General features: G+C 52.4%; 9 protein-coding genes across 9 annotated transcripts; 3 read left to right on the forward strand and 6 right to left on the reverse strand.

Moving 5' to 3' along the window:
- The first annotated feature begins 322 nt into the window (after nt 1-322).
- Nucleotides 323-1,611, forward strand: BU25DRAFT_168303 (uncharacterized protein). The gene has a single exon (XM_033700804.1). The coding sequence runs from the start codon at nt 430-432 to the stop codon at nt 1,480-1,482; it is 1,053 nt and encodes a 350-aa protein (XP_033558046.1). The 5' UTR covers nt 323-429; the 3' UTR covers nt 1,483-1,611.
- Nucleotides 1,558-3,937, reverse strand: BU25DRAFT_414017 (uncharacterized protein). The gene has a single exon (XM_033707181.1). It carries the CDS (start codon nt 3,915-3,917, stop codon nt 1,740-1,742), a length of 2,178 nt encoding a protein of 725 aa, XP_033558047.1. The 5' UTR covers nt 3,918-3,937; the 3' UTR covers nt 1,558-1,739.
- A 2,204-nt stretch (nt 3,938-6,141) lies between these two features.
- On the reverse strand, nt 6,142-6,526 carry BU25DRAFT_349272 (uncharacterized protein; the record flags this gene model as incomplete). Its single annotated transcript, XM_033703243.1, has 4 exons — nt 6,142-6,199; nt 6,245-6,303; nt 6,360-6,429; nt 6,480-6,526. 4 exons carry the CDS (start codon nt 6,524-6,526, stop codon nt 6,142-6,144), a joined length of 234 nt encoding a protein of 77 aa, XP_033558048.1.
- A 254-nt stretch (nt 6,527-6,780) lies between these two features.
- On the reverse strand, nt 6,781-7,750 carry BU25DRAFT_414020 (uncharacterized protein). Its single transcript, XM_033707182.1, has one exon. The coding sequence runs from the start codon at nt 7,664-7,666 to the stop codon at nt 7,040-7,042; it is 627 nt and encodes a 208-aa protein (XP_033558049.1). The 5' UTR covers nt 7,667-7,750; the 3' UTR covers nt 6,781-7,039.
- A 605-nt stretch (nt 7,751-8,355) lies between these two features.
- On the forward strand, nt 8,356-9,002 carry BU25DRAFT_414022 (uncharacterized protein). The gene is made up of 2 exons (XM_033707183.1): nt 8,356-8,467; nt 8,525-9,002. Exons 1-2 carry the CDS (start codon nt 8,448-8,450, stop codon nt 8,802-8,804), a joined length of 300 nt encoding a protein of 99 aa, XP_033558050.1. The 5' UTR covers nt 8,356-8,447; the 3' UTR covers nt 8,805-9,002.
- Nucleotides 9,003-11,751: 2,749 nt separating this feature from the next.
- BU25DRAFT_494026 (uncharacterized protein) lies at nt 11,752-13,593 on the reverse strand. Its single transcript, XM_033711752.1, has 2 exons — nt 13,207-13,593; nt 11,752-13,153 (listed from the first exon to the last, which is right to left on the reverse strand). Exons 1-2 carry the CDS (start codon nt 13,564-13,566, stop codon nt 11,915-11,917), a joined length of 1,599 nt encoding a protein of 532 aa, XP_033558051.1. The 5' UTR covers nt 13,567-13,593; the 3' UTR covers nt 11,752-11,914.
- Nucleotides 13,594-15,671: 2,078 nt separating this feature from the next.
- Nucleotides 15,672-20,497, reverse strand: BU25DRAFT_414026 (transcription elongation factor Spt6). The gene is made up of 4 exons (XM_033707184.1): nt 20,173-20,497; nt 19,950-20,120; nt 16,250-19,883; nt 15,672-16,186 (listed from the first exon to the last, which is right to left on the reverse strand). The coding sequence occupies exons 1-4, from the start codon at nt 20,344-20,346 to the stop codon at nt 15,915-15,917; spliced, it is 4,251 nt and encodes a 1,416-aa protein (XP_033558052.1). The 5' UTR covers nt 20,347-20,497; the 3' UTR covers nt 15,672-15,914.
- An 812-nt stretch (nt 20,498-21,309) lies between these two features.
- On the forward strand, nt 21,310-22,892 carry BU25DRAFT_349263 (Pkinase-domain-containing protein; the record flags this gene model as incomplete). Its single annotated transcript, XM_033703242.1, has 4 exons — nt 21,310-21,585; nt 21,645-21,802; nt 21,857-22,385; nt 22,434-22,892. 4 exons carry the CDS (start codon nt 21,310-21,312, stop codon nt 22,890-22,892), a joined length of 1,422 nt encoding a protein of 473 aa, XP_033558053.1.
- A 1,241-nt stretch (nt 22,893-24,133) lies between these two features.
- BU25DRAFT_169355 (uncharacterized protein) lies at nt 24,134-25,508 on the reverse strand. Its single transcript, XM_033700807.1, has one exon. It carries the CDS (start codon nt 25,346-25,348, stop codon nt 24,443-24,445), a length of 906 nt encoding a protein of 301 aa, XP_033558054.1. The 5' UTR covers nt 25,349-25,508; the 3' UTR covers nt 24,134-24,442.
- Nucleotides 25,509-25,796: the final 288 nt, after the last annotated feature.

The raw sequence follows: 25,796 nt of genomic DNA on the forward strand, positions 1-25,796 counted from the left end.
TTTCAGTGCGTTCATGTCCGTGTCTTTGGACAAGCTCGCCAACCTACCCCGCCATGTGCATCACGTGCTAGCAGCGTCTTCGAAGCATTTGGTGCACTTCCCTGTTCACTGCCCACAGCAGGGTACTCACTGTCACACGCCTGACTTCGATGCAGGCAGACATAGCTGCCACCATCCATCTCCAGCGACCTCTTGCGCGCAATCGGCTCGCTAGGCCCTCACTCCGTCTGTCCCTACTGCTAGCCTGACGATAGATGATGTCTCCCGCGGCGAACAACCTCGGCCGGAAGTGCACCTGCCCCGCCGCATTCCCACATGTCCATCCACCTTCCACCATCACTAACCACACCACTCTGCATTGACCTTCAGCATAGCCAGTGCAACACCCGCTGCAACACCCACTAGGCGACGCAACAGCCATTGCCCACAATGGCTGCCACAAACAACCCCCTCGACGGCACATCCACGCACTCCCCCACCATCTCATCCCGCACCTTCACCATCGCCGGCATCCTCGTCACCATCCACGGGCTCTCCGAGCTCCCCTCAAACGCCTCCTCCGTTACCTGCCTCTGGCTCTTGAACCCGCGCCTCCAAACAAAAGAAACCATGGCGCCCATCGCCAACCAAGTTGTCTCTGCGTGGAACTCCCACCCCAAGCGTGGCTCGAAGGGCCTCATCGCCGCCGCATTCGACCAGCGCAACCACGGCTCCCGGCTCGTCGACGCCCTACACAACGAAGCCTGGCGGCAGGGCAATCCGCGGCACGCGCAGGATATGTTTAGTTGCTACCACGGCACGGCCGTCGACTGTGGTCACCTGATCGACCACATCGAATCATACGTCTTCCACGACGCGAAGAGTCCGAAGATAAGCTCCCACTTTGCGCTGGGGATTAGTCTCGGCGGTCACGCGACCTGGCATTGTTTGTTGGCTGAGCCGCGCATCACAGCGGGCGTCGTGGGGATCGGGTGTCCGGATTACACGCGCCTCATGACAGATCGTGCGCGCTTGTCTAAGCTCGAGACCTACACTGAAACTACGCCCCCGGGAAAGGAGTTTCTGGGCTCCAGAGACTTTCCACGCGCATTGCAAGATGCGATAAGCCAATCTGATCCCGCAGGCTTACTGCTACCGGCGTGCTTTAACCCTACGGGGCCGGATCCAGAACCGTCGAAAGCCACGCTGGACCGTTTCAAGATCCTCGCACGCGAACGATTGGGCGGGAAACAGATACTCAACCTCACTGGGCGAGACGACAAGCTTGTCCCCTACGCCGCGGGCGAGCCTTTCCTAAAGGTCTTCAAGCAAGTGCTGAGCGAGGAGGATTTGGGGATCGGTTTTGAGGATGTGCTGTTTGATGGCGTGGGACATGCGTTCCCGAAGGCGATGGCGGATAAAGCGACGGAGTGGCTGTGCGACATACTTGCGAAGGAGGAGGGTACGGGGGCCGGGGAGGGGAGGCGGGGGAGTAAGATATAGGTCTGTGACTTCAGTCAATGCTATGAACTTGCTTCATCCAGAGCCCACGTATGACGACTAGAGGGCTTCGAAGCTATCCGTATTCAATCCTGTGCGCCGGTGTGAGTGCGGGTATATACAAAGGTTCCAAGACTCCTCCAATGCCTCGTTTGCCAGTCCGTCCGCCTGTGTGCTCCATCCATTGTATTCAACTCATTACCCAACCTATCCTGCTCCAGGCTTCTTTACGCTCCTCTCTTCCAGCCAATACCGCCGTCCTACTCTCCATCCTTACTCCTCGTTCTCTTCGCAATATTCTCCTCTTTCTCGCTCGCCTTCCTTATCTCTTCTTCAAGTGCAGACGAGCGGCGCGTCTTCCTCTTCTCTGGTACCTTGGGAGTGATGGGCGAAACTTGGGGTCTTGTTGGAGTCTTCGTCTTGGGCGCGATCCTTTTCGTGGTCTTGGTGATGGTCTTTGAAGCACTGTTTGGTGAGTCTTCGGGCCCAACCCTGGGCTTTGGAGTCAGTTTGGGTCTGGTCGCGGGAGTCTTGGGTTTAGGCGTAGCGTCTCTCTTCGTAGTTGCACCTCTGGTCTGTCTTCCCTTCAATTTGTCTGCAGGCACATTCTTCCTTTTCTTCGACGGTGCGCTGGGCGTGACGTCCTTTCCTGGAGCAGCTGTGGGTGTCTCCTCCTTGACCACGGGTGCAGGCACCGAGTCGAGCTCATCCTCTCTAAACATCGAGGATACGGCAGCACGCTCCGAAGTCCTGGTCTCTGAACGCGTATTTCGTTTACCGTATGGAAGCTCGAGTCTGTGCCTGAGACTGGACAGCGTCTCAGTGCTTGCAGGACGAGGGCTGATCGGGCTCTCTGTCGATTTGGCTGTTGAATCTGTGATTGCTAATGGAGCGTTGCAAAGAAGACGGTTTGTCGAGCTAGCGATAGGCTTTGGCAAGAGTGGAAGAGTGGCCTCGAATTCGTCCGATAGCAAATATGAAAAGAGCCGCGTCTGACTCCGATTGGTACAAGGAGTACAAGAGTTGGGGCGAGACTCTGTAGCTTTAACAGCTTGGGCTTCGAGCGCTGGAGTGGATTCTTTAATGGCCAGCATAGAGTCTCCTGATGCAGGTGCGCCTTTGGCTTGCAAGTTGACTCGGTCGCTCGACTCCTTCACGGCTTGAGACAAGATGCTGAGCTGATCATCATCAGCATCACTGGGCTCATCTGACTCCGACACATCCATCTCGTCTTCATTGATCTTGAAATCAACAGCTTCGACCCTGGCCCGTTGATGCGAGGTTGTCGGCGGCTTCAGAGGCTCAAACATTAACCTAGGTACGCAAGGCTCAGGAGTTAAGTTCGGCGGTGAAATTGAAGACGAAGGAGTCAGTGACAATGATGCAGTAGTGATACGCTCTTGCATCTCCACATCAGTGGTCTGCACATACGGTCCACAGAACTGTTTTGGTAGCACTTGAAGACTCAGACGTGGCTGGTAGTCCTCTGACCTCCTCCTGTCGAAGGTTTGAGCCGTCTCTTGAACGATAGCATGCAAGGCCTCTTTCGCCGGCATGACCGTGTTGAGAATGGCGATGTTGTCGGCACATGGCTCTGATTCAGCTTCCACAGATTCGTTATTGAGCCGAGTCGATGGCACTGCACCGTCAGTTTCAACGTCAACCTCGGCCTCGACCTTGACCTCGATCCCAGCCTCATCTTGTGCACCAAAAGTTGTGGCGTCATCGTAGGATTTTGTTGCGTCCCTATGGGCCAGCACCTCGGTCGCATCCGGCTCCAATACATCGGAGGCACTAGATTCTGCATTCATCACCTCGTCTGCACTAATAGCCTCAACAGGCTCAGGCTTAATGCTTGAGCCCAGTTTCTGTCTCTTCGTCGTTGACTCTTCATCCGCGCCCTCGCTGGGCTCTATGCAATCATGTGACCGCTTCGCTCTGTCGCCACAGGTTGACCTGCTCGATGGATAGTTCGCCAGCGAGGTCATAATCGAGGGTAGTAGCAACCTTGTTGCTGGATTCGATTCTGGCGTCGACTCAGTGAGAGTTGCGTGCGATGGAGTAACAGGTTGACTGACACATGCCGGCGAATGCGATTCGTAGCCATCACCGTTTGCGGCAACCTCTTGCATTTGCAAGTCCTGCAATAGAGACTGGGTTCCTCGACCGTCGAAAGCGCTACAAGGGTGCGTCGTGATCATACCTGTACCTCGTATAGATATTCCTTCGTTGGTGGTGGGTCTGTCGAAGGCCACCACCGAGAGGGTAACATCGTGTTGTGAATCGTGACCACAATCGATGGCGGTTTTGGAACAATCAGAGCGTGGTGTACTCTCGTCGCCCAGTACGCTAGCATTGAGGTGAGGATGGCCGTTTTCATCGACTGCTTGTCCTGAAGGGCTGCTGGCATCATGTTCCCCGGGCCCGTCAACGAGCATGGCAGGGATTCCGATCGTCTGGACTTCATCGCTCTCCACCGCGGCATCCTCAGCGGTCCGGGGATTGAGGCGCTCATCAGGGATGATCATTGGTGACTGAGCGTCATCCTGGCCAGATCCTTCCACATTGATCATGTGAGTGTCTCTGGTTTGCTCGCGGGTTTGCTGACCAGCCTCTCGAGACTGATCAGTTGCGCTATTTGTACCCTCTTTGTAGGTAGAACTGTTGCTTTTATCGGTGGTAATCTCTTCTGGGTCGTTGACACATTCAGATGATGATCTAGCGTGGTGCAAATGTAGGACGACTTTGTTTGCTGCAATATCTGCGGCTGGTGTTGCAACGGTGTCGGCAGGACCGGCGACGTTACTAAATTCGCCATCGCCGGTAGGAGTAGCGTAGTAATCTCCACTAGCGACGTATTGGGCAGAGTCTTCAATGACCATGTCCTCTGTTTGCCTGATGTGCGACCCGTTAAGTGGATGACACAAGTCGGAGTGCGCCAGTTTTATTGTCGCTAGACAGTCCGTGACTATTGTGCCCCCGATGATGTCTACACTTTCAACTCTCTTGTATTTCCAAACCGCATCCTCCTTGTGCAACATGACTTGCGAAGGCAGCTTGTCTTGGATTTTGTCGATACATGGAATGTTTGACGACTCCTTAGTGACTTCAACAAGCGCCGTTGCAGTCGAGTTGGGAAGTTCGTGCCCGGAACCTTCGATAGACGCAGCCTGCAGTTGTGGCGTCCCTATCGTGCTCGTACGTGTATCTGGCACACTAAGCGCCGACACCGCGACAGAGGCCGTTGCGAGCGAACTCGCAGTATTATCTTCGAAGACAGCGGTGCTCGAAGGATGCTTTTGGGCTGTAAGATCGAGGTCTTGTCGCTCTGTGTCATCAAGGAGAAAGGCTGCCAATACCTCGGTAGCTGGTCTTTCGTCTGATCCTACAGCAGTAGTATACGATTGAATCGGCGACCCCGGGCTGGTTCTTAAGGATCTGTTGATGTTGTTTCTAATAGTGTCAGCAAAGCCGTAGCCCGAGAATAGTATTGCACTTACGTGTTGATGCGAGGGGATGTGTGTACGCCATTCTGTCTTGTACGCGGCCAGTCATGGTCTTTAATTACCTGCCATATGTCCTCCCAAGAACAGATTTCGACGTCGGAGAAGGTACTTGGATGAGTACACGCCGGGAGGTGAGTGGGACCAACTTCATCGAGCTCCCATGTTGTAACACGTCCTTGTAACATAGTATTCACAGGTGCCTGTTGCTCAGTTTCATCTGAAATTTGATCGTGATCCGTTACAACTGATCTGTCGCAGTTTGTCAAAAAGATGGTGTAGAGGGGGGTGTAATTAGCGGTAGTGATTGTCGTGGTCTCGTCGATGAGCATAGATGGGAGTAGAGGAAGAGAAGCCAACATTGTGTGTGAAATAGGTGTTTGGGACAGAGCGCATCGCGTAAGACCAAAAAGGTAAACTTGCAAACGGTGAGGTGGGGTTGTTGTTCACATGATGGGTGCCTTCACCTACCAAGACAGAAGTAAGAGCATGGCGAGGGAACAAGGCTTACCGCTTCCAGGCTGTTCAACGCTCGACCTCCAAAAAGTAAATGGTCAGTGAGCAGGATGTAGCTGCGCACTTTTAAGCCTGGAACGCACTGCTGGGCGCAAACTGTCCATATAGAGGGGCATCGCCCAGATCCGCGCACCGGGAACGCGGTAAGCTATCTACAAATGCGGTTATCCTGCCTGGAACCGCTAGCAGGAGCAAACGCCCACGAATGTGAACGCGTTTCCACGTGACCGAAGTGAACGAATGGGAAGCTGGCGATTTTGTCTCTCAAAACAGCTCTACGCTCGTTAGCTGGAAGAAATTTTGTCACGGTCGGCCGTGAACATGGTTTGAAGTATGTATTAAACGATTACTGGCATTCGATACTTGCATGCAGGTTGCCGAAGAACCCAGGGAGCTCGCTGTATCTCCAAAAGTTGATCGACTGCCTCAATGGCCGGCGTGGCCAACTTTTGATGGGTCAATACTGTAAAGGAATTCGTAGAGGCCGCCCATGAGACTATTCGGTAGCGTGAAAGATCCAGAGCCAAACGCCAAAAAGTCCAGAAAGGATATAGGACCGTGTACCACCTCTTGGGGCAGGGTGTGCAGGATCGCGGAAGTGGGAGAACGGGTAAGCACCTCGTGCCGTCGCACGAGGAGGCTTTCATATCGGTATGGCATTACTGACAGCATTGCCTGTATCCACCGGCAGAGCAAGAACCCTATTACGGTTAGTACTTGTCTGGAAGGGTGAGTGTCGTGCTTACTTCTTGCCTGCATCTGTCGCACAGCAGCAGCAGAATAAGGACGCTGGCCAGCAGACGATCTACAATATCAATTAGCAGTCTATAAGCTTTGCTAAGTGTGAATACGTTGACTTACAGCCATGCCTACTGTGATCACAAAACCGATCGTGGGGCCGATGACTTTACAATGGCAGGGGTTTTGATCGCTTGTTTGGGTCAGCACATGTCTGAAACATGAGGGAGATGGCATCCGTACGTTCCGCATTGGAAGCAAACGATGGGAAGTGGCACAAAGTCACACATTTTGGTATGAGACTGGCGACCAAAGATCTGGAGATACTGGAGGTCGATTCGTGTAGAAGCTTAAAAAGGGTAACACGAGCAATGCCGATGCTTGATGTTGATGATAAGAATATCTAGGCGGTTGGGAGGCTGAAGTTGGTTTTGTGAGCTACGTCATCCCGTGAAAACGGCAATCACGACCAAGGCGCGTCAACATTCACGCCTAGGGATTATTTCCGGCACAAGTGCTTCATCGTCTGTACATTAATTGGGCAAGCCCGTTGTTTCGCTGTATTCTTTGAAGATCGCGCTGCGTTGCTTCTAATTACATCCTTTACGTGCCTGTGTTCTGTTGAAGCTCTTGATTCCTTCCCAAGGCCGCCGGCGTTTGCACAACGCGACCTCTCTTCTCAATGCTGTGACAACATTGCACCACAACGCCTCGGTAGAGCCACGCCTCTGCGCAACATCTGATGGGGCTGCTCTTCATAACGACTCCGGTATGGGAATGAGGACACTGGCAGTACCTGTGTCTCACTCGTCGATTGCCTCGCGAACTAGTTCCACCTCTACGGTCCTCTGGTCTTCACCCAGTTTCCCCTTCAGCCCGTCGTCATAACGGTCAAAACACAGACTCCACAATCCCGGTTCTTCGGTCTCAACAGTGATGAAGCCCTCCCAGTTCTCCATGAGGAAACGTATCTCTCCATCTGAACACACGCGTCCGCCCCATGGGCCAGTCAGCCCTCGCTCCGCTTCTGCGCGCAGGCCGTGGCTGATTTGAAAAATCTTCGAACCGGTATCCAGGTATATCCAGTTCAGCTGCGGTGGCTCGTCTGAGATTGTTGAGACCAGTCCTTCAAAGTTGGAGTCCGGGTACGGTAGGAAGTAACCCGCGAAAGGGTGCAAAGGCTCGCCTTTGTAGGACGACAGTTGCACGTACAATCTCCCGTCGCGAAGCACGACTTTGCTGCCCTTGAACAGCTCCTTACGTTTTTCTGGCGTTCTTGCTGAGGGCCGACACTTCATATGACTTTTGTCGGTCTTCCATTCTGCATCGAGTCCATGACTCTTCGTGTTCTCGGCTTGACTTTGGAGGCTCAGGACTGAGGTTGCTACCATGGGCACCGTAGCCGCCAACGATATGAGCCCAAAAACCATAATGGGCGCAGAAAAAGGATTCGGAGAGGATCCTTGAGTACTACATGTATCCGTACCTCGCGTAGATGAGGCAGAAATGCAGCCAACTGGCTGGAAAGGTACGCCGTACTTACTAACCTGCTTAGATACTGGTCTCCCCCGATCTTGATTATCTTTCCTCTCTTGTGGTTCCGTCTCCTGTTCGCCGATCTACGGCAGGCGGTGCATCATCATTGCGGCTGTACACGCTGCCAATCATACACCAACCGGGGAAGCCACCGACTTTAGCGTCGTCTAGGGTACCCCACATCCGTGGACCAGGACATCGATCGACGTATCCGAGATGGCCCTGCAGCCTGTGACGAACGTTGTGCATCAAATGTCAACTCCTCACGCAACTGCGAAGTTGCCGACCTGCACGTCGACGACCAAAAAGCTATCTGCTCCACCTGTGAAGCTGCATTAGCTAGTGAACAAATTCCACATTGGGAACAACATCTTTGGCCATGCTAAGTTCAGCAACGAGGTGCATAGGATCTTCGGAAAGCCCTCGAATCAATGGTTGTCCCCACCGAATGCGCTTGAGCGTTTCGTTGCCTACATGACCGATCGCAATGCGCTACTCTTAGCTACAGCTCTGCGGGTGGAGTTGTCAGATTCCTTCGGGATTTATAACTTGTGCTGCATGCTCCCTCGACCTACAGCAAAATATCACATCCATCCTACACTCCTGCTCCTTACCACCCAAGAGAAAGTGGCTTTATCTGCAGAAACCCCCGAACCTAAAAGTCCACAGAATACAATGGCTGGCGAGGACAAGAAGTACAGTGACAGCTTAACGCCTTTTTAGATCGCTACTAGATGCTGACCACGCTCTAGGGACTCAACTACTGGCAATGCTCCTGGAGGCCGAGGTGGTCCAGCTTCTGCTCTCGGTAATGCCCCAGACGTCGGAGGAACTCTGTCCTCGGTCGGAGGCAACAACTCCGTGGGCAACGCTACGGGTAGCAACAATGACGACAAGGACAAGAATGCAGGCTTTGGTCTGGACAACAAGGACGTTAAGGGCAGTTTGAAGGTGCATATCAAGCTGGACCTTGAAGCAGATATTCGGATTATTGCTAAGATCAAGGGTGATATTGCCATTGGACTTTTGTAGTGGGATTGCGCATTCGAGCCGAGTTCTGTACGCCCTGCATACGAAATGAGATGTTGGGCTCCGCGGCTGTTCACAACAGAATATGGAAACAGAAACAGCTGCTCAATCTCAAATGTCGGTAATGTCAGCGTAGAAAGGCACTCGTTCAGGACATAAACACGTGTTTCCAATGTGTGATTCAAGATCAAAACGATGGAAGAAGGCTCGCTGACCGTGACTGAACATCTTCAAAGCCGGCTACCTATGTTGAAGTTTCCAGAAATCCTACTAGCTTGGGCTCAAGTACGTAGAAGCAACGCACATCGAGGGAAGAAAGGAATGGATCGTTGTGATAACGAGGTTTTATCTCGATATGAGGGACTTAAACCGTGTTTGGGATCTGTAGTAGCGTCTATATAGAGACCTGACGGTTACAATCGAGCCCGCGTTCGGGAGCAGCCGAGGAGCAATTGCCGTGACGTCAGCTACTCATTTCCTTCTCAACCACCTCTACACAGCCACACAACCGCAAGCTCAACACAGCGCTCCTGGACGTAGGCCGCTAAGGTTTTTCACCTGTCGTAGCATGCTTCCCATCCTCTCGAGTTCTATTCTTGTTCCGAGATGCTGCGCCTGGGTGCATGATTGAAGACCTTGCCTTTTCTGTCTTGTTTGGACAACATTGTGCACCAAGCTCTTCGCAGAAGCATCTCGTTCCAGACCCCACGTAAACGTGTAGATCCTTAGGATACCTTATAAGAAAGGGTATAAGTGTGATTGATGCTGCACACGCAACTGCGGCATCAGTTCAACGCGCAATAATACAGCAGCATGCATTCGCCGAAAGTACTGATCACAGCAGCCTTTGCCTTTTCGCCAGTACTGTCGCTGCTAGGCTACCCTTGAAAGTAGGCGACGCTGTTGTATTTGGTGAAAGCGGAACCTACCCGAGGGCGAACAAACTTGCAGATGGGTCCTTGTTCGGAGCCTACACCAACACCCAAGGCGACAACATCACCATCCTCACCGTCCGCTCAACCGGCAACGGAGCTTCGTGGCAAGTGTGAGGCACCGTGGACGACGGTTCAAAGGCGTCAAAGGATGTCGACAATCCCTACATTCACGAGCTACTAGACGGTAAACTACTCTGCGCATTCAGAAACCCTGACAAAGCTTTATCAACAACGTACAGCTACTACTAAATCACTGTGTGTGTCTCTGGTGATAACGGCATGGCTTGGGAGTATCTTTCGACCCCTGCATTAGACCCTGCTGGGCCGACTGGCAAATGGGAGCCCCTCCTTTAGCAAGCCGTTGATGGGACGTTGCAACTGTACTACTCCCGCGAGAACAACGCGACAGACCAAGACAGTCTCCTTCGGCGTTCCAGTGATGGAGGAAAGACATGGTCAACAGCACAGGTCATTTCTGGAACCGGCATCAAAACTCGAGGCAGCATGCTAGGCGTCGCACGCACATCTGCCAACTCAAAGACCAAAGTCGCTATCTTTGAAACCAGCGACGCTGCACGTGGACAGCTCTTCAGCGTCTGGACGATGTATACCGAAGACGACGGCGCCACATAGCGCTCTGAACGAACGGTCGTGTACGAGCCAAATGGACACAATATTGGTGCGCCTCAGATCATCAGAGTTGGTGAGAAACCGGTTGCGAGCATTGGGACAGATGAAGATGGTTGCGTGCGGCCCGATGGAGCGATCAAACTTCTGGTCAGCAGCAACCAAGGGAAGACTTGGCCTGACAAGACGACTATACACACGGGCCATCAGCGTACTGGGCAGGTCTAATAGCTTTGGACGATAAAAGCTTTTTGGTTCTCTACGAGACTGTGGGAACGAGCTATGCCTAGAGGATGGCTTTCTGAACTATACAGCAGCTTGGTTCACCAAGTCCTGGCCAAGGAAGTATTGGACATTGAGAGACAGCAATCACAAGATCGAAGGTAGTGTAGTTCGATTTAAGTGAAGACTTCTCTGGCTTCCACAACTCGGTCGAAGTAGATCTTGACGAACCAAGAAGGAACTCTGTCTGCTAGAGAACTTCTTCCCAGTGGTGATCGACGAACGGCTCGTGTCCAAGTAGCGCGTACGTGAGAGTCATCATGGAAACAAAATTGAGGACTGTCAGGATTTCCGTGACTGTGATGCCCGTGGTCTTGTCAGCTAATAACCGAGACAAGACACAGCAAATAGGCGCAATGCTATCCATGTAACGCTAAATGCTCGTCGTGCATACTGGTTACACGATGGATGTGTTTTCCCGGTAGACTGTGAGTCCTTCAATTTCAGCTCAATATCGAGTTTTTCGCTCGACGACAGCTCTTCTTTGAGGTCTTGAGGTGTGTATGTCTTTTTTTATCCCGCTGTTAGATGCTTGATACGAGGAATTGTTCAGGCATGCACTTACTGCATCATGTAGATCCGAGAGACCAAAGAGTGAGAGGCAGATCCAAGTAGCAGAACATATAGAAGATGGTACCGAAGTATTTCATCCACTTATAGGGAAAGCTATCCAGGTTGCTCATGTCAATAGTAGGCTATTTGAGGATGATCCAGATCCGCAGCACGAAGGAAACTACCAGGCTGTTCCAGGAAGCAAAACTTTTAGCCTTTTCTTCGTCTGTTCTGTACAGACAAAGACCGTATATCGCGGCGCAGCTCGCAGGCAAAAGTAGCCAGGCTTGGGATATCGGACCGCTCGTGTATGTAACGTAACAGTAGGCCAGATCCCGGGATTCCTAGTTCACCACATAGGCGAAGGTTGCCTACGTTATGACCGTGGGAAGGAAGACGAGGGGGAATGTAACAAAGCCGGGCGCATGCCTCCCAGCGTAGGAGACCATGGTGACTGTCAAGCTGTTAGGTTGTTTCGAAGTATATACAGTGAATGTTTGTACAAGAGATTTGAGATGTGTGACGTGAAAATGAAGGTTTACTTATATTTCGGTGTCAAGCTGCGTAGTTGAGGTATGACCGTAGTTCGGTCATCGAACGACCCGTTCATGATTACATTACATACTAAAGATCCTGCATACTATGCGCTTTTCGCTTGCGCCCAAACTCCTTGCATATCCACATCAATCATTCCCACGCCCAGACCTTTCATCAAAATCACTCCCTCCCCTTCGCAGCAATAGTAAGTTTATCCACCATCTTACTACTAATTCCGAGCGTACCCCCACACGCGACAAAAGTAAAATCCCTCTCCGTCTCGCGCTCAACCATCTCCACAATCTCCGTCGCCAGCGCTTTCCTCGAACACAACTTCAGATTCCATGCCCGGTCGAACAGATTTGCAAAAGCCTCGGCAGCCATATTCCGACTCCCAGTCTGATCGTCACTAGGCTGCAAAAGCAGGCTGACGGTGCGCAAAATAATCCGGTGGATCCAGTTCCTGTCCTCGCATCTGATTGCGCGATCGAATGCTTCCACGAGCGGAACATTGTCCAGAACAAAATCAACGATCTCAGTATTAGGATACGACGCTGGCATGGAAGCGAAGAGCTGCGCGTACCAGATCCTTCCCCTTCGCTCTGAGGTTTCAAAGTCCTGGAACAGCAGGGTGCGCACCATGTCGATGTTCTGCATGTAAATGGCCATGGACATGGGGCTTGTGAATGGCCGGCTGGCGTGTGCGGGGGAGCGGCGGAAGAGCTCGAAGGAGTTGATGCCGTAGGCCAGGAGCGCGTCCACGGCGGGCATATTTTCGAAGAGGATGGCGAGAGGGAGGCAGGCGGTGTGGAGGATGGTGTTATATGATGCGGCGTCTGAAAGGAGAGATGTGAGGGTGGGCAGGTCGCTGTTGATGATGGCTTGTGCTGCTTCCCAGCGCAGGTGCTTGGCGCCGGTCCAGGTGGTATCTAGGTTCATGGATGCGTTGCCTGTGGGGAAGCCGGAGCGTTCATAGTCGAGTAAAGTCAGGATGAATAGTCTGACAGCGTCTTTTCGTCGTGCGTAGATGGCATGTGCAAATGCAGAAAGTCCTTGGCTGTCGCGAAGACATGGATCTGCGTCTTGATCGAGGAGGAGTTCGATGATCTCTGTGGACTCGGAAACGAATGGAGAGCGGATGATTGCCATTAACGGGGTAATTGGGTGTTGCGGATAGCCAGGAAATTGGCCCATGCCATTGACATCGATGCCGCTGTTGAGGTACTGAATGAGTGATGCAGGGCTCACCCAGCCGATCTGTTGCATAAAGGCTGTCGCTGATGACGAAACTTCTGACGGGACCTGGGAACTTTTTCGCACGTGCATGGTCATAGTTGGGTAGGGCTGAATGCTCAGTTTCCTAGTATTAGTTGTGAATGAGCTGTATGTTGAGCTGTCGTCTGAGTCTTGCATTGAGTTCTTCGTCGTCTTAGCGTATGATTAATGAAGCTTGTGAAGGCGTGTGAACATACCAACAAATCGCTCAAGATCAGCTCTTTCGCCGCCCAAGCTGTGTACGCGGCATTGGTCCTTTCCTGGAGCTTCTTCTTCTCGAGCGTGCTATTGGCGGTGACAGCTTCACGAATGCAGAGCTCCAAGACATTGTTTGCGACGGCAATTTCCTCTCGCAGTCGCGCAACTTGTCCTTCGACGCTCTTTTGCGACCGTTCCGAGTTCAGGCTGTCGACACTGTGTTTTCCTGCGGCGCTGATCTCATCGTCTTCAATAGGGGAAACTGAAATCTGAATGTGCTTGTCCTTGGTGATGTCGGCAACGCTGTCATTTCGCTGAAGCACATCGCCGGCGATGCCTACAACAGAGACGGTCGCCATTGCGACAGAAGCGTAAAAGAGGAGTCGTGAAACTTGCGCCCCAGAAGGATGCGCGCCGCAGTCAATAAGACTAAGCGTCTAGCCTTAGGGCTGAGAAACGCCATCCACGTGCGACGCAGTCAGCCTTGCAGCACATCCAAAATCAATACATCGTGGAGGCAATGCGGCGAATCAAATTCGCGCAGTCTAGACGCCTTACATGTCCCACCCGCAAACAATGAAACGTTTCCCCATTGTAGAAGGAGGGCTGTACGCAATTCCTTTATTGGCCGTGAGACGCTGAACGTTGGCCTTTGGGACGCTAGAAAACTCGCGACAGCGCCATCGCGAGTCTGAGCACGGCCCGGAACACGGGAAGGTCTGTAGCCTTGGCTATAAGGGGTGCCCCACAGGCGTCTGAGTCGGTGAACGAGAAGGATCGTGATGCAGTTTTGTTCAAGTTACGATGGGAGAAAAGAACGACTCCACGATGTTGTTATACTTGTAGCGCTGGATCCTGCATGGTGTTGCAATAAATGGCCGAACCCAAATTAGCTCTGCATCTACCAGGGTACCTGGCGATCGTTCACCTACCCTCGAACTCGCAACGCATCAGGCAGGGAAGAGTTGACAGCCGAAAGAAGTGCCCCGCCAGAAATCGGCCCCCACACAATGTGGAAACCTGGCAACAAAACCCACCCTCAATGGACCTTCATGACGACACAACATGATGAGGATGTCAATCTGTCGCGGCGCAAACGGTAGACAGCGTTCAGGATTACCAGAAGCGACTGAAGACCCGTATTAGATGGCGTCAGGAGCCCCTCGAACATGTTGTTTGTGATAAATGCACAATAAAGCTGTGGCGAAGAGCACACGCCTCCGGAACTGGTCTACACCGGAGATGGAGGTGGAGTATCATAGAGGCCGTCGTCAAGTAAAGTTTCTTGATTAGTGCTTTCGCTTGTCCGTTCAATGGAAAGAGACAGCAGGCACTGTTTTTTCGTATGATCGATCCAGCGATGTACATCCTCGCGTTCACATTGCATCTGGCTTCTCAGCACGAGCCGAAGGTCTTTGTACAAGCCTATAGAAGTCGTGAACCTTCTGCTGGTAGGCACCGAAACACGGTTCTGCACATGGAGTTGATCCAGCTCAATGAAACCCATGTAAGATACTTTTCCGGATAAAGTGCACGGACGACACCCTCTTTGTTTTCCTGATCTGTGAGCCAGAATGGGAGGTATGGGCGATGAGCGGAATATCTCTTATTTCTGTGCTCCAATGTACTGTATTGCGCAGTACACCGCCAGTCCCGCTCGGATACTGATTCAAACCGAAGTTGTGAAAATTGACTGCGCGATACATGATTTCACTTCGCATCTCATCTCTCCGGGAAAAGAATTCCTCGGTGCGCTGAGTGAGCATATGTTACTTCCTTGCTTATTTGACTCCAGGTGTGCGAAAGAATGGCATAGGGTGGGATACTATCGCCAATAAATTCCACAAGGCTAAGGCTGCCGCTCTCCTCGAGCTGTAGGAGGCGCATGCTGCAAAGAGTGTCTGGTTCTCAGGGCGGAAAGTCGCAATAGATTCCCGTGGTGCATGAGAAACAAATATTGCTGTGCTTGTCGTACGTGGTAGAGCGTTGGTGTTGCAGGACGCTGCGACTTCCAGTTCATGCAGCTGACAAGGCTGCAACCGAAGCGATTGGCTCATGACTGCGGCGTGCAGGAGGTACTCGAGCAACTAAACAAGATATTGCGGATGAGGATAGTGATTCCCAGACTTGGAAATAGCGATATCGATACCGAGATAAGGTGGTTATCGCAGTGCGATTGTTGATTTGTGAAGGTGAGAGGATGTCGAATAGTGAAGGTCGAGTGCAATGGCGGGCCTGAAGAGGTGACGTGACGACGTGAAAGACGCAACTACCATTTCTGAAGATCTCCAGTACTTGACTTGTGGAGCTAGCGCACAACAGTTACACCCTCCAAAGGAGGCTTCAAGTTCACAGACTGCGTAGCAGAATAGCTTGCCTATCTCCACGCCTGATTATGTAGCTCCCTAAGGCTATTTTTCCAAAGGTGAAGTCTTCTAGAGATTCTTGAGATGCGGAGTGACTTGTGGTATTGTAACTTTTAACGTGTTGATATATCCAGACTAAGCCGTTGATTTTGAGGCCTAAGACTGTTGAGCAAGCAAAGTTCAACGTGCGCCAGATCCCAATGATGTGAGTATCGCTCTACATCTTCCCCCTCTCCTCCGCCATGCTACCTTCGACCGCTTCGCAAAACTATGATGGAAACATGATTACAAATGCAACTCCACCTCGAGACTCGGTCCACCCTCTTCTCGTCACCTATGCTTTACCGCCTAGACACAGCACCACCGCCCGGCCTCGCGCCAGCACCACTCTGAATCAACAACTTGAACCCGTTCTTCAGCGCAACCATATCCGGGTAGGCATTCTTGTGTAGCTCAAACGCATTGGGCACGACCTTGATACCCCACGCGCCCTGGGGCTTGTTGTAGCCCATCTGGAAACAGATCCAGAAGTAGCCGGGGTGCTTGGGCATGCTGCAGAAGGCGTACATGGAGCGGCTGGGGTTGGCTTTGCAGTAGTTTTCGAGCCAGAGTTCTGACGGGTGTTAGTATGCTAATAAGGTAACAGGATAGAGAAATTGTAAATGGGAAAGCTTACCTGTGTCTTCCTTTGTGCCTTGCTGGAAACGCTCGTCTCGTGTGAGTTCGGCGACCTTGCGCGCCATTGCCTCGACGTGGTTAACGATCAATTCGTCAAGATCGGTGTACGTTGCCTTGCCGACCCTGAGCTGCTTGCCGAGCGAGTACTCGCTCTCCTTGCCCAGTTCTAGCACGTCAAGATGTTGATAGGCGCTGTTGGAGACCTTCCATGTTACGACCAGGTGGTCGAAACCCTTTGATGATGGACGAATGACAAGCTCGCCAGGCTCTTTGCTACCAAGGTACTCTTCCGCCTGAGCTGCGTTCATGCTGAAGAACAGAGGGTGGTTGATGACACGGTTGGGTCGGCCAGATGCAACTTCCTTCTCTTTCTCGGCGGCCTGCTTATCGGCGCGCTCTTGTGCATCATCCCATTCGCCAGGGATGCGATCGATAGCTCGCGGTACCGGCTGTCGGATGAGATCTTCTCGCAGAGAAAGCTGTACAGTGAGGGTTTTGCGGTTCAGGTAGACAATACGAGCACGGACTGTCTGATGTGTTTGGTAGACGTGGCGAGGCTCTTGTCCACCGCTTCCAACGCCCTCAGGGAACTCAGACTCAGATATACCACCTTCAATGCCGTTCTCGAGTCTAACCTCGATGTGGTCAGGGAAAGTGCGCTTGATCTGTACTGGGACGACCATATTTTCGTAAAGAGTTTCCTTGGTCTCACCAGTGAGCATAGTAAAGACTTCCTCACCAGTCATCAAAGCGAAGATTTGCCTGATCTCTTCGTAGGGGTTCTCCAACTCGGCACGGATAGTCTCGAGAGTAGCACGTTTCCTTTGGCCGAAGTTCTTTTCGATCTCTGCTGCGTAGTCCTCAAGCGCCAAGTCATTGACCAGGTCTGTGGTGTCTTCCCTGACCATCTTCCTGATGACAGCACTTGCGCCACCATCGTCAACTTCGGCCTTGACGTCCTCCTCATCCATGTTGAGGGCGTCAGCGACCATCTTGCGGGCGAGATCATAATCCTCGGGGTGGACACGAGTGTAGTCCAGGTAGTCGGACGCTTCTTCAGTGGAATCGTATGGGATGTACAAGAAACTGGCACAATTTTGGAAGACCTTAGGGCCCATAGCCGCCTTGAGTTCTCGAGAGGTGTTTTCCGATACACCGAGCAGGTCGAAACGCGAGAGGACCTCGTCACCATTCGCTTGAATAGCTTTGATCATTCGGTCTGCTTTACGTGGACCGAGACCACAGACGTACGGCAGAAGTTTCGACATGTACTTGTCATCGTATGTCTCCGGTAGGTCAATGCCGACAAGATTGACCATGTCTACCATAGCTGTTTCGAGACGGTCCATAAGCTTGTCCTGGGGAATGAGTGTTTGGTCCTTGACGAACGGCAGTGACACGATGTCCTTGCCTAGCGAGGCGTACTCAGCGAGCGGGTTCTGCAGATATCTACCGAGGGCAACGCAATATCTGGTGAGCGGAGGGAATTTGGGGAACTCGGCGGCGGCACGACCGCTGTTGTAATAGAGTCGAGCAACTTCGTCATTAACCAGGACCACTTCAAGAAGATCGTTCTTGTCCTGACCAGTGCTTTCATCTTCGTAGCTTGGCCCTGTCAGTTTATGTTGAGCGACGATATCCTGGACATCTTTGTACAGCCTTCGAGTCTCGACAGACCAACCACTGATACCGACAACATCCGGGCGCCTGCGCTGGATAGCGTCGACCAGCTTAACAATATCTTGACCGTCAGGAATGCCGCGCTCCTGGTTGCCGAGCCTCATATCCACAAGCTTGCCGTGCTCCATGACACGACCATCGTTCTCGATGTAGGCCCACAGGATAGCGTCACCGCGTTGACCTTTGCCATTCGAAAGACACAAAACGTTAGGTATCGAACCAAGGACAGCACTCTTAAGCTTGAACGGCGCCTGATCAAGCTTGTTGTAGTAGTTCTCCCTGGCACGACTGGCAAGCTCATCTTCGCAACGAGCTCGCAGAGTCTCCTTAACACCGTTGGCGATGATGCCCTGCAGCTTATCCAAGGCGATGTCGAGCAGTTCCTTTCGAAGGTTGTTCCATGTCTCGGAAACTTCGCTGACATTGTCTGAAACAATCTTGTCGTGAAGCCTAGACTTGAAGCTTTCATAGTTGCCCATCGAGATGCGGACATGAACAAGACCTTCCTGCTCAGCCTTCAGCATTTTCAGAAACAGGTCTGGTCGGCCGTTGAGATCGAGGAATGTCTGCCCGCGCAGGTACTTGAACTCATAGTAGGGATGGTCCTCGGTGATCTTCCGCATACCCTTGTCTGTCCGCATGCAGTCGATCAGAGCGTTTTGATAGAAGCTACCTCGCAAGAACCTGCGAAGACGAGAGCTCTGTTGCAGATCCTGCACGAACAGGAGCTTGGCTGATCTGAGCAGCGAGATTCCAGTCTCGGGTGCATCGGCCATCTGATCAGCGAGCTCTTCGACCTTGGACGGTGGGTCTTCGATGACTTGAGGCCCTCTGCTTGACCCTTCAGCTCTCTTGGCAAATTCCTCCGCACTGATGCCAATGGCCTTGACAAGCAGATGCGCTTTGCCTCCTCGCAATTTGTCGAAGAAGTTGCGCGCATTGTTGGCGCGCTTCTGTGTGCCGTTGCTCTCCTGTCGTACTTCGTTGATCTCTTGCGAGTACTGGTAGTGTAGGTAATCCTGTAATTCTTGAATCTCTTCGATGGTGACAGCCTTCTCCATCAGATCCTCGATCTCACCATCAACGATATCTGGTTGTACAGCTCTGATGTTCTCATAGATTTGGCGCAGCGAGTCTCGCTTCTCAGCGAAAGCCCTGAACTTGAGATCGAGGTCGAATACCTCCCACAAGTCGCTCTGGTTCAGAAGGCGTTCTGGTCGAGCATCCGGAGGTGGAGTGCCAAAGTCGTCTTGATCGTCGTTGTCGCCGGGTGCATGAATAAGGTAGTCTTTCCGGTGGTTGAAGATGAAAGGTACTTCGTAATCCTCGATGTTGATGAACTCGAGAACCTTGCGCACAGCACTTTGGAAAGGTTGCTGGAAATAGTTTGGCAGCCCCTTCTTTGGCCAGAGAAGCTTTGAAATCCACAGCGCTTCCTCCTCCAGCCGGATCTGCATAGCTTCAGGTGTCAATTCGAGCTCTTTGAACGGCTTGCGGGCGAGCTGCAGGCGTTCAGGCACGTCCGTCTCACGAATGATGTTGTCCTCGTCTGTCAACATGCGCTCCTGGAGTTGTGATGGCTCGAAAACGTCCTTCAGTTGGAGCTCACGACCTTCGCCAGCCTGCTCTTCCTCTTCGGCCTCCTGCATCTCGAGGGCCCAGTCGTAGTCGGTGCCATCGCCGAAAGCTGCCCTGTAGTCTTCCTCAGCGCCCTCGTCCAGCCCGGCAGCTTGCAGTCCTTGTGTGATTAGGCTGATACCCGGTTGTGTGACATCGCGGTCGTCTTCGATCTCGTCCTCGAACTGATCCTCTTCGATGAAATCGTCAAACTCTCCACCGAGTCTTCGAGGCTCGTCGATGTCGTCGACTGCCTCTTCGTCGGAAAAGATATCGTCGATGCCGCGTGATTTGCGCTTCTCCTTGTGACCGCGCTTTAGGCGTTTGTACTTAGGCTATTTATTGTCAGCAGACGACCGGCATGGATAACCCATCATAACAGGCCGCATGTCCTATCATACCGCTGATTCGTCTTCTCGCTCAGGTCGCTCAATGCCAATCAGATCGAGGTCGTCTTCGTCGAGGTCTTCCTCAGCTTCACGGTTCTTGCGCTTCTTCCTGCGCCGTCGTTCTCTCCGTGCATCTGCTTCGTCCTCGTCCTCGTCTTCGTCAGCGATGAAGCCAGCGCCTTCCTATGCATCAGTCAGCAGCTATCCATCACGGTGGAAATGGACTAATGCTTGCCTTTGCCAGCAGTTCATCGTCGTCCTCGTCCTCTTCTTCACTGGAGTCGTCGATTCCATTGGCGCCAATTGACTTCTTGGGCCGTACCGCACCACCTTCCTCGTCGAAATCCTCATCTTCCTCCTCATCGCTGCCTACGTCGGCGATCGTGTCGAAAAGGTCCCTCGTAGACATTATGTACGGTGATGTGAAGGAGATGCGCGAGAGCGTCTATGGACGTCGAATAGGCGGTTTCGGGGCGTTCGAGAAGCCGGTGCGGGAAATGAGACGCGGCGATTCGAGGAGAGAGAGAATAAAGAGGGTCGAGGTAAAGGGCGCGAACAAGGCAGAAGGGGTGACCAGCGCGTCTTCAAAGCCAAAGCGGAGGTCGCTGCTACGTAATTCCGAATCACGTGTCGAGCAGCTGTCCATCACTTTACACTAAGCCCTGGAGGAACTCAGCGCCCTTTAGCAGCAACATGAAGTGTATACGATAGATACGCGTCTTGTACGCGATTCGTGTTCTATGGATCTCGTTCTCGTTCTCGTTCTGCACTGTCTGGAGCGGCCATGAATCTCACATGTCTACTGGCCTTGAGGCATGCATGGAGCGCTAGAACAACAGGTGAAGCATGGTGTCTGACTTGAAACACGCAGTCGATCATGTCTATATATCAGAGACGCACCCTCTGCTCGACGCCCTTCTCGCATTGGTATTCGCTTGAAGTTGCTCCGAGCCCGACAGCAGGCTAATCTTGGTCGTGTCGCGCCGCCCACCCGCAGCCTTGCAGGATCGTTTTTGGCGCCGCATGCACAAACACTCGGCCCCGCTATTCGATAACTAACACGACCTCACATTCTCCTGAGCCCTCCACACAGCCCTCGACAAGACACACCCTACCTATATCACACTCCGGTCGCCCCCCAATCAGGCACTCAGTCCTCGCTACAGCACGCCCCAACCGGCAATCCAATAAACGCTGTCCTCCATTGGGACACAGCCGTGATTGGCGACCCATCAGTCGACCCCATCCTTGGGCGGCAACTCGAAACCACATACTGCCACGCTCACTTGCGCCTGAAACTACATATCGTCACCGGCACTCGACCTCCCTATTTTCCTCTTCACAGCATAGGCAACACTGCACATAGCCCGCCATGGCTGACCCATTCGCCCCAAAGACGATGAAGAGGAAGAACAAGAAGGGCCTTGCACTGAGCGCTCCCCCGCCAAAGCCCGCGCCCTCAGAGAGTGATGCACAGGCACCAGGTGGTCTGGGCAATGCTAAAGAAGAGACCCTCGAAATTGGTGTTGAGTTTCAGTTGGACTTGAAGGCAGAGGATTTGATCGTTCTGCGAGAACTAGGCTCAGGAAACGGAGGCACAGTCAGCAAGGTCCAGCATGCAGCTACCAAAGTAATCATGGCGAGGAAGGTGCGTTGGGCTGGTCGAGTGGGGCAACAACAATCAGGGAGGGGCGCTGACAGCCACAGGTCATACACGTCGAAGCGAAGAATGAAGTACGGAAACGCATCGTGCGAGAGTTGCGCATTATGCACGAGTGCAACTCGCCCTACATTGTTGATTTCTATGGCGCATTCCAGAACGACTCTGGGGATGTCATCATGTGCATGGAGTACATGGATGTGGGGTAAGCAACTGCCCCACAGCACCCAGATGGGCAGGAACTGACACACTGTGATAGATCTCTGGACTGGGTATCTCGTCAATTCGGTCCTGTACGTGTCGACGTCCTCGGAAAGATTGCAGAAGCCGTGCTCGGTGGTCTCAGCTACCTCTACAGCGCCCACCGCATTATGCACCGCGACTTGAAGCCATCGAACATCCTCATAAACTCAAAGGGTCAAATCAAGCTCTGTGATTTCGGTGTTTCCAGTGAGCTTGATGGATCCATCGCCGAGACTTTCGTGGGAACAGGCACATACATGGCCCCGGAGCGCATCCAGGGTTCACCTTACACCGTCAAGTCAGATGTATGGAGTGTTGGTCTCTCGATCATGGAGCTGGCTATTGGCAAATTCCCCTTCTCTGGAAGCGCAGACGACGACGATGCTGGCGGACCACAGGGTATCCTTGATCTCCTGCAGCAGATCGTTCTTGAGCCGGCACCGAAGCTGCCCAAGAGCGATGCTTTCCCCTCCATACTGGAAGACATGGTCGCCAAGTGCTTGTTGAAGGATCCTAAGGAGCGACCAACGCCTAAGGAGCTCTATGTACGAGACTTGCCCAATTCCCCTACTTCAGTTGCTAATTTTTTGTAGGACCACGATGCCTTCCTTCAAGCCGCGAAACGCACACCGGTCGACCTCGAGGCATGGGCGACAAGCATGCTCGAACACAACAAGCGCAAATCACATCTCGCCCCTTCCGTACTATCGAGCAACATCCGCGAGAAGTTGCAGAACCAGGAGCCTGCTCCAAGGAGAGGGTCCGCCGATATCAGACAGCAAGAATCCTCGTCGAGAAGAGGTTCTGCTGATATCAGGCAAGACCAGGGACCAGCGCCTCCGCGTCCGACATACCCACAACGAACATCGAGCAGCATTAGCCACCACAGCCAGTCGAACAGCCAGTCAAGTCAGGGCGGTCAAATGTCACTCCCAATGCGACCTGCGCCACCGACATCGAATGGGTCGAATTCGAGACCCCAGTCGAGAGGGCCGCCGCTCAACGGTGGACTACCACCTGCGCCACGGAGAATGTACAGCGACGTGCAGTAGTCGCACCTTTTGCGTCTGGATCGGTCATCTAAGGGCACCTTCCTTTGCGCATGTTTGAACAGTGCTGGGCATTTTTAGGGTCATCTGCGTATGTACGGCATGTACACTTCGAATTTGGAAATTTATGGCGGAATGAGATGTAGAAGGGAGTATGGCTTGGAGCAAATTCATTGGAGCATCACCTTCACAACTTCACACCACTCTGCCGTTTCTTTTGCGCCAATAACGGCTGATATCAAAGCAGTCCGCTTACTCTCGGCACTTACTGACACAAATACCACTAGAAAACGTCGGTTTCACTGCACATGACAGTCCCTCACTTCTCCGTGCGACGATGCACAGCGCGCTGCCCGCAACTTCGCGCAGCAACCCCAGACAGTATCTTCGACTCAATGCAGCAATCGAGCACACGACACACCGTCCTTCGCACCTACTGATCTATGTTCGGATCACTTTGCCGCAGACATGTGGTGGGGCTTACGCACCACCGAGCACGCGAATTGGTCGTGTGACGTCCTTCCCCATGCAGACCACATAAGCTTCCACACCGACATACTGCTCACATAAAGCTTGAACAAACATCACAATTGCGATGGAACTATTTTTTCGAGGTAGTCTTGGAGCCTCTTATAACTATTCGAAATGCTGTCAATTTTTGTCTTTCTTTTAGCCACACCAACAGCGACACTCGTCATAGCATACGCCACAGCATACCTGGCGATCTGTATGAGCGACCGGAACTGGTGACCTTTCGCCAAAGAAGCCTCATCAGCCAGTCTGCAATGACCTGAAGAGCACCTTGAAGCCACACATAGTACGATCAGGTTTTCCTCCCACTCACACAACCTGAAACATCAATTGACTCCTTCAGCACAACCTTAGAACCACGACCGTTGACGGCATTCACCACATAGCAGCACGACATAATCATCAAGAAGCTGCTGGCAGTAATAAAGAACGACAAGTCATACTGTAAGAGAAGCCATAGCCCAGTGGTCCCGCCCGGGTGGACAGTCAATGCAGATGTTCGAAGAGTTTATGGTCTTACGTCCTACTCGCAACTCGACAAGAAAGGGACTTTATGGGCTTGTGGAGAAAGACAGGAATGATGCAAGTTGCCAAATTGAGAGTGTCTGGGGACCTCGAGGTTTTGCGAACGGCACTGATACCATCGAAATGGAACTTTGATCCCAGGTTTGTTACAAGACTCCTTACAAAGCTACAGGTATCCCGAAGTGGGTGGGGCTACTTCCTGAGCTGCGATGTAGGGAAGGAATATGGGTGCTGTAGAAGTCGACTTCGATGATTTCGAAGGAACATTTGGTAGGAAACTTATCTCATGACTGATAGTGTATCATAACCACTTGGGAGAGCTTCACACAGCATTTGAGCAGCCTTAAGTGTCTGAGCGTAATCTCTCATCGCCTCCGTCTCAAAAAAGTTTGAGACCGTCAGATCTAAGTCTGTATTCGCTCCATTTACTCAAAGCATCCCCTCATCTCTCTTCTTCCTTCTGCCCTCTAACCTCAACCCCCTATTTCCACAACCCACTAATCGAACACCACTCTCCTCCTACTATCCAACCTCGCCCCCCTATCCCCTCCATCCGCACTTTCTTCCTTCCAGCCTGTCTCAGCGTCCCGCCCCGCCCAAACCACTTGCCTGTCACTTTCGCTCCTGGACACAGATTTGAACCCGCTGAATGCGATGTCTTTCCACCCAAGTTCCTTGCAATTCAAAGTCCCCTTGAATTTCCGGCAGTCGTTGCCGGTGAATACGACATAACCCAATCCTTCGGCCTGCGATTGCTGGGTTGAGATGGATGTGGGCTTGGGTGGTGGAAAGCTACTTCCGGTCCTGGAGAGCGTGGGGCTTGGGGGCGGAGAGTCTGCTGAGGGGAAGTGGCTACCTTTCCTTGTGTGGGTTGGGGACGGTGGCGGGGAGTCGTCTTTCGGAGTCGTGATGGTGCCGTTCCAAGCTAGCCAGAATTTTGGGGAGCGGAAGGAGTTCTTCTCGAAGGTGGCGAAGCGGTCTGGTTGTTGTTCTTCTTCTTCGTCGTCATCAGAGGCATCGTGATCTTCATTCTCATCTTCATCCGAAGTTTCCTCGTCTTGGTCTTCGCCGGATAGATGTCGAGTGATGATCGTGAGCGTCTTCCTGCTCGCCGCCAGCACAACAGCGGCCCTGAGGACTCCAGGCAGCACGAGCTCTCCCAGGACTCCTTGGCCGTCTTCCGTCAACCTCAGTAGCTCAAACACTGCTTCCTCCTCTTGACCGTCGTCGTCGCATAGTTCTCCCAGGGCTCTTTCCCAAGACGCGCATTTGACTTCGTACTCGCCGAATGTCTTTCGCACGTCAAACGCAGCACCCTTCTTGCCTTTGCCTGAAGCGCGACGATTGTTGCGGTTGTGGAAGTGCCGCGTGCTGAGGGCGAAGTCTTGCCAGTCGTCCGTCATGGTAGCGATGTGATATGTGTAACGGAAAGAACTTGATGATGTTTGGCTTCTTTTGTGTTTATTGATATGGCGGTGTTTTGTTTCTATTGTTGTTGCGCCCCTGGACTAGCGCGATACCGAGGTGTTGGTGGTGTAGAAAATGCGGGGAAGGTGACAGGGTCTAGACAAAAGGAGTGAACACGCTCAATGGACGATTGAGTTGCACGGATCAACGGTGTTTGTGTTTCGCAGTTCTCAAAGCTAATATCTTAGAAGTTTGAGGCTGCAAGGCTGTGTGTAGAAGTGGAGAGAGTAGTGCGGTGGAGTAATGAAGTCTGACGTCATGGACGAGCCCTGCAAGTGTGCACGCGACCAGCTGCATGAGAAGTGCGGCATGCAAAACCAGTATGGAAAATCGGATGCGTAATACACTTCTGATTGTTCTTGATAGGCGTGAGTTTCATCATGA

The sequence above is a fragment of the Macroventuria anomochaeta genome (assembly GCF_010093625.1).
Source record: "Macroventuria anomochaeta strain CBS 525.71 unplaced genomic scaffold BU25scaffold_34, whole genome shotgun sequence".
NCBI classification, from domain to species: domain Eukaryota; kingdom Fungi; phylum Ascomycota; class Dothideomycetes; order Pleosporales; family Didymellaceae; genus Macroventuria; species Macroventuria anomochaeta.

Bases quoted from the DNA above. Each gene is read 5' to 3' on its own strand.
- BU25DRAFT_168303 (XM_033700804.1), top strand. From the start codon at position 430: ATGGCTGCCACAAACAACCCCCTCGACGGCACATCCACGCACTCCCCC.
- BU25DRAFT_414017 (XM_033707181.1), bottom strand. From the start codon at position 3,917: ATGCTCGTTGACGGGCCCGGGGAACATGATGCCAGCAGCCCTTCAGGA.
- BU25DRAFT_414020 (XM_033707182.1), bottom strand. From the start codon at position 7,666: ATGGTTTTTGGGCTCATATCGTTGGCGGCTACGGTGCCCATGGTAGCA.
- BU25DRAFT_414022 (XM_033707183.1), top strand. From the start codon at position 8,448: ATGGCTGGCGAGGACAAGAA. The intron at 8,468-8,524 runs GTACAGTGACAG...ACCACGCTCTAG, and splicing joins ATGGCTGGCGAGGACAAGAA to GGACTCAACTACTGGCAATG.
- BU25DRAFT_494026 (XM_033711752.1), bottom strand. From the start codon at position 13,566: ATGGCGACCGTCTCTGTTGTAGGCATCGCCGGCGATGTGCTTCAGCGA. The intron at 13,154-13,206 runs GTATGTTCACAC...AAGACGACGAAG, and splicing joins TGATCTTGAGCGATTTGTTG to AACTCAATGCAAGACTCAGA.
- BU25DRAFT_414026 (XM_033707184.1), bottom strand. From the start codon at position 20,346: ATGTCTACGAGGGACCTTTTCGACACGATCGCCGACGTAGGCAGCGAT. The intron at 19,884-19,949 runs GTATGATAGGAC...GACAATAAATAG, and splicing joins AGCGAGAAGACGAATCAGCG to CCTAAGTACAAACGCCTAAA. The intron at 16,187-16,249 runs GTAAGCTTTCCC...AACACCCGTCAG, and splicing joins AGGCACAAAGGAAGACACAG to AACTCTGGCTCGAAAACTAC.
- BU25DRAFT_169355 (XM_033700807.1), bottom strand. From the start codon at position 25,348: ATGACGGACGACTGGCAAGACTTCGCCCTCAGCACGCGGCACTTCCAC.